At 32.4% G+C, this 13,613-nt stretch overlaps 1 protein-coding gene across 1 annotated transcript in view; it reads left to right on the forward strand.

The window, feature by feature from the left end:
* Positions 1 to 1,221: 1,221 nt before the first annotated feature.
* The window catches only part of LOC136990449 (uncharacterized), a 90,221-nt gene continuing 77,829 nt past the window's right edge, over positions 1,222 to 13,613 (forward strand). The window contains exons 1-4 of the mRNA XM_067288837.1: positions 1,222 to 1,537; positions 2,129 to 2,133; positions 2,212 to 2,280; positions 2,346 to 2,435. Coding sequence (XP_067144938.1) covers positions 1,222 to 1,537; positions 2,129 to 2,133; positions 2,212 to 2,280; positions 2,346 to 2,435 — 480 coding nt within the window. The remainder of the gene's footprint in view (positions 1,538 to 2,128; positions 2,134 to 2,211; positions 2,281 to 2,345; positions 2,436 to 13,613) is intronic.

Raw genomic sequence — 13,613 nt, forward strand, 5'->3', positions numbered from 1 at the left:
GTGAAGGGAATTTCGACACGTATATTATATAAAAACACGTGCGTATTCGAATGCAACTTTGTGTCAAAATTTCAAATGAATCGGTAGGAACAAACAACATTACATTTTTATTTATATAGATTGATAGAAGATGATCTGCTTTAGTTCATCCTCACATAAAAGCAAACTTAAGTCGTCGTACTCGCGGAGGTAGCGCCATCTGTTGGACTTAAAAGCCTTAATCTTAGATTATATGTTTCTTTAATTTATACGAATGTTTAACAGAATAATATACAGCCTGTGTCCACCCTAAAGGTCCATTCTAAATATTGGTGAAAGAATGTTTGAAATCGAACGAGTAGTTTCAGAGATTACCCGCTACAACTGAAACACCTCTTTATAATATTAGTATAGATAATAAAATATATCGAATATCACAATCGTATAAAGTAATAAACCGTGTGATTTAACGCACTTTTGCAAAATTATATAAGATTTTGTGTAAATATTAATAAATACCTTGAGTATCTTGTAAATAAATATCAACATTCTTCGTTACCAATGTTATTTTATTAAACGATTAAATTAAAACATCGCCGATTGTTTTACAAATAAAATCGGGGCCTTTATTCTTTTTACTGTTAATATAACAAAGAAAGGTTTTGTTTAATTAGACTAGGCAGAAGACGAGTAGATAAAACTTTGGACACTAGTCGCAGGTTCACTCCTCACCAACGGGTAGGCCACGTGGAATTATCCGGGTTTTCTTCGCGTGTTTAACACCTTCATAGGGTCCATTTTTTCATTAAAACACCTAAATAGGGTCCAGTTTTTTCCAAGAACGTCCTCCAGGGATGCTCTTTTTCTTCGGCAGATCGCCCAAGTGTTGCATTTCCTTGATTCAATCGATTGAAACCAGTCCAATTTAATAACATCTCAGCTAGTATTAAAAACCGAATCGAATTCTATCACTTATAATCAGAAATATATTAATAGAAATATTCATTCGCAAAAATAAGCTCATTTTAAATTGAATTGATATTCATCGATTGCATTCCAATCATAAAATTCTGCACATCGCATAGATGAGTAAACTATTTCGCTTATTTGCGTTATTATGCGTTATAAGCGAATACACGTGGAATGAAAAGGAAAAATCGTTGCTGTTTCTAGACAACAGCATTAGAGTAATTTAGAATTGTTATAGAATAACAAGCTCCATTACTTCTGGTTAGATGCAATATGGCGGAGAATTGCGTTTACTGCATGCTTTATCCCATAATTTCTATCTCTATAGCTTTTGGCGATATTTCTTACAAACGCTGCGATTGTCGCCAGTTGAACGCCAGACAATCAAAAATAATAGAATTTTACAGGAAATGCATTCTGATAGTGTTGGTTACTGAAACAATTGTATTTATCCTTCAGAATCTTGCAACTAAAGAGAATGTTATTTTCTGTAGTCCTATTGAAAGATATAATGGTAGAGAAATGCATCCTTTTTTGAAAATGGCCTTTTATTTCATTAACATTGGTTCCATTGTTTGCATACATATCGGTAAGAGAAAAATAAGCTTTGACATGAAAATATCGAGTTACGCTGGTGAGAAGGAAAAATTGTTTCGGTATCAATTGGTAATGTTAGTATTTTTCGGTCTTGCTTTTCTCGATCTTTTCATTTTTAACGCTTTGATGTCCTCGTTTGGTTTCTTTCCGGTAGTAGAGAAGGCTTCGACTTCATTTCGAGCACTTTTTTGTTCTCTTTCGTTTACTGTACTTGGTACTTACAAAATGGCATTTTATTGTTGGATGATACCGGCAGCGTTATCAGTAGGCCTTTTGATACTCGAGAGATTCAAAGAGTTAGCCAAACAATTAAAATTAACCAGGAATAGATGCGCAAAGTATGATGTGGACCAAATCATCTGGAAGCATGCAGAGATTTATGATCTAATAAATCAGATGAATAATAAATGGAGTGAGCTATTTTTTGTTATATTTGGCATAGCAATTTATATCATAGCCTTTTTTATCTACAATGCTATTTTCGGCGAACTGGATATAATTATGCGGCTATTGTTATGCCTCGCTACCATTTTTTCTATTTTTCTGGGATTCTTGTTCTCTTTTGCTGTTTCCCGTATTTCAGCATTCGTAAGTTCTGATGGGAAAAATAAGAATTTTTATCTATCTTATATTTTCAATGACATTTTTTTTAATTTATGTATTTAGGCTTATGATTCTTTTCAAGAAATAAGGATCTTCGCTTCCGCTCGTTTGGCGATAGAAGACAAAATAAAAGTAAGTTTATTGTATTTTCAATAATTACAAATAAAACTTTTATAATCGTATTTATATTTATTCAGTTGATGGATTTCATGAAAAAATTTCGAGAAAACGAATTGGGATTTAGTTGTGGTGGTTTCTTCGTTGCATCGAAGGGATGTCCGGTAAAGGTATATTGAAGGATATCAAATATAAGAAACATATGTAGAGTATAAATTCGAGTTTAGTAGCGATTAACTTACAGCTATGACGATTTTAAAACGTAAAAAATAAGGAAAATTAATTGTTTTTTTTATCGTTAATAGGTGTACAGTTCGCTCTACTCCGCCTTCAACATTCTGTTGCAAGTTCGGGACATTTTGAAAGGTGGAGATAACAAGTGTATTTCTTTCGCTGCACACATTTTAAATTTATCTCAAAATTCCACTTTGTTGCAAAAATAATCGCAATTAATTACCATTTACAGAATATTGCAAAATATTTTTTTTGCTTATAATGCGGCCCACCATTGGCCGATTGGACTCCATTTCCATCTCCTCCCAAAGCTGGGACCAGACCCTAAACACTGGGAGTTTGGTCGTGGGTTCGCGCCGCGCTTGGACTGGCTGGCCACGCGGAGTTTTTCCGGGTTTTCTTCGCGTCTGTAACGCCTTAATAGGGGGTCACCTCCCCGACGAAAGTCCTCCCGGAAAGGCGTTTTTCCCCGCGCCTGTTACGGTTTCTAACAATTACACCTTCACGGGGTAACAGAGCCTAGTAGCTATACACCCGGCATTATCCTAACCAAGATTTCAATGCAAATTATTGTAAAAAAATTAAATCAATTTGAATGTTTTCATTTTTCAAGTGTTAAAAAATAAAATTAAACAGTATATTATATACATAGAATATTTGTTTGTATTCGTTCGGTTTGTTCTTAAGAGCCGCCGCAAACTAGCACTTTGCGAGAGCAAAATGCTAGCAAACGTGCCCTAGCACAACCGATGACGTCAAAGGCTCCGCCCCTCTCTTCTTGCTCACGTGGTTTTTCCTTTGCTAGAGCAGCGATACGAGAGTACTCTCGCTGTTCACAGAATTCAACAACGAGAGCATTACGCTAGCAAGAGAGAGCAGCAGAAAACGGATGACTACATAAACATGCCACACGTCTAAAAAGAAATAATAGAATTTTATCGATGTACGTAAATTACATGATTAATACATTCAGTATTGAAAAGAAAATGGTATAAACGTTGTATATTAAAATAGTTATTTATAAATAGGCTTAAGCCTAGTTAGGCTTAACTAATAGGCATATTTTTCCCATGCTGTTTCAAAGTTCGGAACGAAAACTGACAAGTATAAGTTATAATAAAATCTTTGTTCTATAGCCAATCCACATCTGTGGATTTCACGTCACGTGGACTAGTTACGCGAGCAAACGTTGTGTAGTTTGCGGCTGCTTCGTGCCCGAGTAGCTTACCTAGCAAAAATGGCCCATAGCATCATGGGAAAAAAGGCGGGGCTTGGGAGCGCGACCGAGCGTACGCTAGCCCTCGCTTCCTGTAGTTCGCGGCGGCTCTAATATACTGTATTATGTTACTCTGTGGCTAGATTGTAAAAATTAATAAAGCATGTTATGAAAAATAATGTGTTTTTAAAGTCTCATTCTTTTAATAAATACTACGCACGGACCTCTTCTGACTACAAGCAAATGTTTTTCATATATGCTTTTTCTACTCCTGTAGAAATGACGTGTAATCTCTCAGTTGGCCACTTTGAGATTACACGTTATTGACTCTCGTTGGGATATGACTAAATCCACCGTAGGTTAGCCAAATACAAGACCTATTTACGTTGTAAATACGGTAGAAACCAAAATCTAGTCATTAAAGCTTTTTTATTATCTCTTACTTTGCAAATACTTTAAACTAGTGTAAAAATTAAATGCTATTTGTTTGTCATTTAATTTTTACAGTAGTTTAAAGTAAAATACACCGTGTCCACTTAAAAACATAGGTATAATATCAAACGATAATTCGTATATTTTCGAAATTAAGGGGAGTATTTTAATAGTGGACTATATTAAAACTGATTGGGTAGGAAAAAGGGAATGTCACAGAAGAAGAAAAAGTATTATCGAAAATATAGTTTAAAAAGGTTCATTCCTTTAAAATAGTTTGAAGAATGAATAATTAAATAATTAAAAAAATAACTTGAAATTAATTGACAAAATACTGTTTTTAAACGAATGGGCAAAGTCCTTTTGTAATTTTATAGTATTGAATTATTCTATTTTAAAACAACAGAATATAATACAATATTCAAAAAACATTTCGTTTCTCAACTTACGTAAATGTTTTGTTATGAATACTTGGAATTTTCAGAGTAATTTTAGAATTACATTGGTTAGGATTATCTCCGAATTTGCATAATTTATCAAGTTTGGTTATAATCCGGTTATCACATTTATCTGAAATACTTAATTGGGGTATACTATAGATTACTCCCTATGGAATTTCGTGTGTTTGGGTATATATCTGAACTCAAAGGACCGAGACGAGTTCAACGATACTCTACTTTTGGACCGGAGACGAAAAATAAAAAAGTTATCATACTTTTTTCGGCGATCGCGCGATGATAGGGAGTCGCGTCGCTCTCCGCTAAGTCGGCCTCGCTATCGCGATCGGGAGTCCCGTCGCTTGCCGTTAAAATTGCCTTTAGTAGACGTTTCCCCCTTTTTTTACTTTGTTCAAAAACTACCGTGAATCGATCACTAGTTTAGCACATGGCGGCGTGTGGTGGCGCCCATACGAGAGGTCAGTCGGGCCGCCATGTTCGCTGCCATAAGTAACATTAACCGAAATGGCGATCGCGCGATGATCGGAAGTCGCGTCGCTCTCTCCGTTCTCGTATCGCGTGTTTAACCTTACTGGAGATGACCGTAGTCCGACGTCATGGTTTGCAGACTTTACTGCAAGACGGCCGTACTAGCAACTATAGTGCCGTCTTCATGAGAGCCTTAAAAAAGTATGGTAACTTAAAAAGTGTGATAACTTTTTTATTTTTCGTCTCCGGTCCAAAAATAGGGTGCCGTTGAACTCGTCTCGGTCTCCTGAGTTCAAATATATAATTAAAGCCCTAAAATTCCATAGGGAGTAATCTATAGTACACCCCTTAATTGAAATAAGTATAATAGATCTTCAATTTTACGGATTAGTTGGGGAAAAAGGATATCCGCATTGCCGAGAGTCCCTTAAATCGAGTGTGTATTTAAAACAATACATTAACGAGTAACGATTTACCTGGCATTGTAACATTATGACGATGCCAGGCTGCAATTTTTAATCATATTTTTAATTTATCTAATTTAAAATGTATTCTCTCCATCTCAAATTATTAGTAACTTGCTCCTGTATATTACACTTCTCTTGTTAGCAAACCCTAGTACTGTACATCATAGTATTAAATAGAAAATGCTTCAATCTCTGTGAACCTCTAGGACCATGAATTAATAGCATCTGCGAATTACTAAATGTACGATTTTGCATTGCAAAGGGTAGGGTTATCAATAAATCACATGACTATCAAACTCTTGTATTGGTCTCATTGTTTTAAGTGCAAGTTAAGAATTCTATATGCCTGGAATGAGAGCGCGTATTTAAATTTTGCAAGATGGTCTAGCAAGAGATTCGATCATATAATATACCGATCGCAGAGTGTTTCGATCGCACAATAACCACGATCGAACTATCGCAGAAGATTCGATCATGCAATGAACCAATCGCGAAACGAAGAAATTTTATATTAGACTATATTTTTACTAATTATATTAATGAAAAAGTATGCGATTACATTTAGAAACATTCTAAATAAATTATTACGAATAATTTAATCTCGCAGTCATTTAGTTATTTTATTATTAAAATATAACGAATTAAATTAAGGTTATTAGGTAATTATATTTAATTGAATAAGTTTTTAAGGAAATTGTAATTAAGTTACAAATGAAATTAAGACGTGACCTTAAAGCATTAAAATTAATCTTCATGATCTTCGTTCGTAATTGCTTAACCTTGTCTAATTACAATTTTTACTTTCTAAACTGTTATATATAAAAGGGGGACGTTTCGACCCGTAAGACTTTTGCACTTTTGGACTCAGACCACCTTAGAACGTCCAGAAATGCAAAAAAATTCGGGAATTTTTCTGTATCTATGGATTTTTTGTAAAGGAGAAGAGGTGGCACGAGTTTGTTGACCAAATTTAAAGCATAATAACCCCTGGGCGTTTTGTTGAAACTTTGTGAAATTTTGCAGGGAGGTTTGCGTATTAAGGGGATTGATGACATTAAATTTTGATGGTTAAAGGTCGACGGGGTGGGGAGATACGGGAAGACGTGTCGTATCTCGAGTGGGTCGGATTTATTAACTATTTTACTCGTTATTATCATTTATAATTTTTTAAATAAAATGCCTCTCTGTCATAATAATTAATAATATAAAAATCTCATAACAGATGGCGCCACAACAATTTTAAATGTTTTTTTTTTACTGGGAAAGTTACGCAACTCGTTGTAAGATTTTTATATTAAAAATAATTAGAATTAAATAGTTATAATTACGCAGATTTAATTGGAAGTGTTTCTAAAGAAAAACCAAATTAGTACTTTAATTAAAATAACAAGAGAAGGTCATGGAAATGTAATTTTAATATTCTAAATATACAGTACTTTGGTCACGTATAAAACAAGACACGTGACGTATAGGAAGTATAGGCCAATCACGTTGGTCTACAGTAGATTAAGTAGGGTATAATTTGCTGCGGAGGGGATAAAAATCACGAAATGTATCCATTGTTGTATAGAAAGATCCATCAGTTTAATTCAATTTCATTAAAAATTTTTACTTAAATTAGTGACCGATTGACAAAAGAAAGCGTTACTCTTGTTACTTATTAATTAGAGAGTTCAAGTTTATTTAAGAAGTTTCTTTAATAATTAATAAGCACGTTCGTTTTTCTGTTGACTACTGTTAATTACCGTTGTGTTTTATAATAAGCGAAGTAAGCAGCAATCAATGGCAAACGCACGTGGTAACATAATTAATATAAAGAAGCCTACAGTTTCGTAACCAGATATAAATTATTAGAGGGGTAGGTTAATAAATTAAGGGGACAATATAAAAAAAAACTATGTAGGACTATAAATGTATAAGTGCTTTCATTGGTCTGCAGATCTATACATTCCTACTATCTTTTTCCGTCCGTTTGTCTGTCCTTAATATCGAGAAGAAGACCAGGTAGAGACTACACACATTTTTTAAATAAGTTAAACCTCTGAACGAAGGTCACTGATAGAAACGTGAAAAATGGCGTTGTTTGAAGGTGGCCCTCGTTGGGATGTGAACTGGAAATTGCACGTGTCGTATAAAATTAAGTAAAACACTTAATTTACTACATTTTAGAAGATCGCAAAAAATTTTTTTATGTAAAATTCCTTGCCTAATTTGCACAAAACTCCCAGAAACACACGTAGATCGATCTTTTATTGTAGACTAAGACTTATAAAATATCTGAAGAATGAAGAATGTCCTCTGTCGGCGGTGGTAATTAAATTATTTGAAGAAATTCTTTAAGTGCTCTAAAAACACTTAAAACTTAGTTATTATTTTCGTCGAAACTTTTTAATTAAGACCACGTAAGCCAGTCACACTAACCGTCTTATCGACAATGACTAATTTTGCGCGGTAAATTGTCATTGTAAGGGAAGTGGCCGTTGTTAAGAGGTTAAAAATGAGATTGTTTAGTTGTTTACGGGTTATTTATTGGGCTGCAATTTTAAAAAAATTGTACACACTGTTAATCTCGAGAACGGTGTTAAATATACGAAAGCGCAGACCAGAAATGGAAAGATTAAGGGCAGAAGGCCCGATTAACTATATATAAACTGCCGGTTTGAACTATTTGAATATTTAAAATAAGTTTTTAAAATTAGAAATTAATTATTTAATATTTAAATAATATTTTAAAAACAACTTTAATTTGATGTCTTTTTATAACGAAGATGACGATGATGACGATGATAAAGAGAAGAACAAAATTAAAATTAATGACATATTTTAAATGATAAATTATTTAAAGTTTACTAAGTAAGATAGTTAATTAATTAGATATAGAAAAATGAATTTATTTTGAATTTAAGTCGATGAATTTTTAATAATTATAATCAAATATCCTCGTCTTCTTTAAGCATTTTCGTATAAATTTTCCTTTACCTCTCCCCCCTTTTAAGTTTCGTTGAGTAGATTTGTGAATTATTAAATTGCAATTAGAATAATTAATGAGTTAAGTATTAAATTCTTTGATAAATTCTTTTAACGTTAATCTAATCGATCAATTTCTGACATATTTCTGATATTATACTTCATACTTTAAAATATAATATCGGAAATTTCCGTACGTCTTCTCGTAAAGACAGTTCCATTTTGGGACCATTAAATTCTCTTTTAATTAATTTTTAGACTTTAAAATATTCTATTTTAAACACTTTTTGTAATTTAAACTGGAAAAAAAAGTCTCACCAAAACTTATTAATATTGAATTTAACTCGCTTCGTTCCACTTAGAAGTTTATAGGATGGTAATGTCTTGTATTTTTCGCGTGGTTCTATAAAGGAAGAATGGAAATTTTGGTGTAAATCGGTTAAAGGGTTTAGGAGTTTGAGAATTAAATTGAGGGGAAGAATGGGATGTCGATATTTTAAGATACAGTTTTCATAGGGTCCTAGAGAGTGAGTAGGAAAGATTTGGTGCAGATTAGGCAGCGTGTTTATAAGTTAACAGGAGGATTAGCAGGGAATTAACAGGTGAATATTTTCCGAGACTAACTCAAAAAACTGGTCCTAATCGATCAAAGAACTTAGGGGTTAATAGGATACGAAATCAAGCGGAGTGACGTATATTTTTCGTAGTGTTCTAGAGATAACTGAAAATTTTGAAGCAGATAGGTCAAAGGTTTTAGAAGTGTACAGAGAATAGATAGACGTACAGACAGTAAATTTTTAATTTAAAATTGACTCTAATTAAATTAAATCTTCGATATATTTATACGAGATTTAATTGAGAAATTATATCTTCACCATTTTAATTGATGCACTTTTTTTTTTTCAATTTTTCAGGTAAATCTTCCACCTGTAGCATCTCGACGTCATATATTTCTCGACCAATCACCGTAGTTTTTACGAATTTGCTAACGAATGAATGATATGTATCGACTAGGTTACTATGGTAACGTGTCTAGTGACATACCTGGATAGGTAGATAGGGCTGCGATGTTCTGATCTTTCGTTTCGAGTTGTGCGATTATTCCATTCAAAACGGCGTCCGTCTTTGCTGTGGAGGGAAACGAGGGGAACGGCCCTGCCTCTAAAATGCCTAACACAACAGGGACCCCTAATCTTCAAAACCGTGACCCTAATGCACTCAACGATTACTTGCAGGTAAGCTTGTTTGTAACATGACCATTCGGGCATTAAATTTATGTCATTTACTGTCGTTGTCCTCTAGAGAGTTACAGACAGACATTCTAACGACCACGATCGCATGTTAATTCCATTTTCTCCATTAATGATATTGCATGGTGTTAACTATAACCTAGCGAGTATAGGCGTTAAAGCTTGATCAAAATTATAGATCTTTACCACGCTATCCCTGCTGAATTGGCACTATTATTATATGAAGTTATAAAAGCGCATTTTATAATGGTTATAAGATTAATTTAGGGGTTATATTTTGCCGACGTAATTTAAATAATGCGAATTCAAAACTGACCTAAAAAATGCAATATTTTAATTTGAATTGATCGAATAATCAAAACGTAAATTGTATATATATTTTCATATACATTTCCCTCTCTAATTTACAGCTTTTCCTTCGAATATTATGGTAATTTATCTTTAAATAATGTTTTTCCTTTCCCTCCTAATATAACTTTAGCAGCCTGTAAAGTATTCTTCACCGCACTGCACGGTTGTATGTATGGAAAGACGTTTACTTCGTTTGAGAATTTTATAAATATCCATATAAATAACTAAATAATATAGTAAATTATATTATGTAATATATTTAAACGTTTAGTAATTTATTTTACATTAATTATGTTTATCAGAAATATAATTTAAAAAAACATAAATAAAATAACAGCTAAAGATAAAATTACACGAAGCAAACAAACTACAATTTAATGCCTCATTTCTTTAAAAAAATATGTATTTAATAATAAATTTTTTAACCAAATGAGGCCCCTTTTAATGGCAGATAAGGGCCTTTAATGTCTTACAAATTAGAGGCACAGAGACTCTAATTCTATCTCTAAATACACCTTATTTCCTCGAACCGCAACGATTTTAGCATATATTTTTGTTTAATACAATCTATTTTAGATTTAAAATCATTTAATAATTTATAAGTTAATTGTAAACACTAAAATACTAATTTATTACGTTCAAGATACAACAGAAAACTGTTAAAATAATCAATATGCTAATGAATTATGTCTATGCTAAAAACAGAAGCTAAGTTATGATAATAAAGTTACAACAATCGATTTAATTCTTTTATATATTAATTTTAACAATAAATTTATAAATTAATAAGCAAGAATATAACTAGAGATCGTTTTAAAGCTTAAAATTAAAGTCATATTAAATCGATATTGTAACTAATCTAATTCACGTGTTAAGTTGAGGGTGTAATTTTTATAAGGGGTTAAAAAAAATTAAATAAAATTTAAAATGTATATATTTTTTTAAAAAAACGTTGCATTCTTTTGTAATTTAGAGCGTAGAATAAATTCTGTAACGAAACGTCACGCGATAATTATGTAAAAAAAAAAAACATAGAAAGCAATCACGTGTTTCCGAACACACCTAAGTTACCGAGAACACGTTTAACCTTGAATGTGTTTACGAGTTTAAACATTAATTTTACAGAATGTTTCTTTTACACTTATTTCAGGTGGAGTTCGACGACGTCATAGCCGAACCGGATGGTACTTACTCCATCAATTGTGTATGGAAGACGGCATTTCGAGTGTTCACTGGGACTAAAAATTGTTGTTATAAATTCCTGACCATCCTCTGTGCCATTCCGATTGCTTTAATTGTGGGTTGTAGTTTCGCTTGTCTGTCGTTTCAACACATTTGGTGCACCGGTCCCGCATTACGTCATTTTAAAATTAATTGTTACGTGGTACGTCAGTACGTTCGCACCCTACTGGACTCCTGTTTGGCACCGTGCTGTTCGGATCTTGGTCTTTTTTTCAGTCGAATTAAAATAAGTCGAGGAGATGGTAACACAGAAATCGTGTAATAATTTGACCCGGTTAAAAAAAAAAAGAAGATAGATAGGTATTTAGAAAAAGAAAAAGTAAATACATTTTATAATATATATATATATATATATATATATACAAATGATAGCTAACATGTAAAATTAGACGTGAACGATTGTTGTAAAGGGATGGTGATGCTCTTTTATCATTTTATGCCGGATCGAAAACAAGAACAAAACTTTAAATTTGTAATACAAGAAATTAAACATATCAATGACAATTCTAAACGTCCATTGATTATTAAAATATTACGTCTATGATGTGGTTGATTGTCATCCCTTCGACCACGAAAAACAATGAAATATCCTTATTCTATAATGGATCTATAAAAGATTTTACACGATTGTTTATTGTTGAAGAATTTTTAATAAATTTCTTATCCGAACGGAAGTTAAACTTCTAATAATTAACTTCCTGTATCTAAACGAGGGGAAACTACACAGTTTTTTTTTTATCATTTAAAGTAAACTCCTCACTCAAATTGCTTATAATTTATATACTTTATTACTATTTATTTTATATTTAGAAATTTCAAATACAATTTTCAACAGAGAATTTTAGTACGAAATTCAAAAATTTAGAAGAAAATTACCAAGTGAGTTTAATAATCGCTTCTAGACTATACTTTTGCGTAAATTATAATTTATGTATATAAAATAAAATGCCTGGCCTCCTGCCTATTTTTTAATACGCTTGTAAACCCTTTCCCCTATCTGTACCAAATTTTTCATACTCTCCAGCACCCTGAGGAATATATAGATTAGCATAAAACCTCAACACTCACCCCTCATCTCTTTTATTCCGATCTGTACCAAATATCAATAGGACCCACTCTAGGACCCTGCGGAAAGTATATACTATAATAAAACCCCAGCTTCCCCAGCTTCCCCAGCTTCCCCAGCCCTTCCCCACCTTCCCCAGATTTCATCCTCTCGATTCTTTTATGATAAATATAAAAATAGTAGCTAAAATTTGGCTATTTTATACTTTTTTTTTCCCCTCCTTTATACGCGGGTGTAACTACTACTGATTAGCCGAAAACTGTAAAGTTTCCCCTCATATAAAGATATCAACCGTTTAAAAATTAGAATTTATTAACGAATAATGGAAAGAAATATATTGCTGTATTGTTATTACGAGGAACGAATACTTTAAAAGTATTCTTTTGTATTCGTAAACAATGGCGGATGAATAACTAATTTATCTACATATATACTTATATTTCCTTTTATAATTACTGTAAATATACATGTGGTTGGTTGGTGTTGTAAATATATATATAATTAAAGTTCTTCCACGTATAATTTCATTTACAGTATTGCTGTAAATATGAGGCCTATTCATTTAATATATTATACTAAAAATTGTATATTTGATATAATGTTTATCTCTTAACGAATATTGTATCCTAAACGATAATTTAAATAAAATAAGCTTAATCTAATTTTATCAATTTTTAATTGTGTTTTTTTAATATATTCTCACAGGATAATCGATACCGTGTATTTTTATATAGTTAAAGCTTTAAAGAATGTGATTCGACTATATTATAAATTTCTGGGCTGCAGAATTAATCATAATCTCTGTTTTAAAGCGTATAAAGGCATACTTCGCGAGTAAATAATACTATAATTTAATAAGAGAATATAAAAAATATAGTGATTGTACCCATTAGTAGTATAAGAATTTTTAAAGTGTACTCCATATTTAACACTATAAAATCATTAGAGTGCAACTAGGGGAGAAACCTGCAACCTATATTTACCCCTGCACCACTGTAGAGTGAATGAAGAGTAAACTCATTGTTTAATATTATACACGTGTATCAGTCTCGGTCAAATCGTTTCTCGGTACTTATTCGATTATCTATTTACTTGTTCACAAAAGTAAGGGGAGCAGGGAGGCCCCAGGGCCCTTCCCCGTTTAAAATACACCATATAAAATACACGTGTTATATTAAATATGGCAGAACGAAACGT

The sequence above is a fragment of the Centruroides vittatus genome, unplaced genomic scaffold (assembly GCF_030686945.1).
Source record: "Centruroides vittatus isolate TY-2023 unplaced genomic scaffold, ASM3068694v2 contig_1314, whole genome shotgun sequence".
In the NCBI taxonomy this organism is placed as follows: Eukaryota; Metazoa; Arthropoda; class Arachnida; order Scorpiones; family Buthidae; genus Centruroides; species Centruroides vittatus.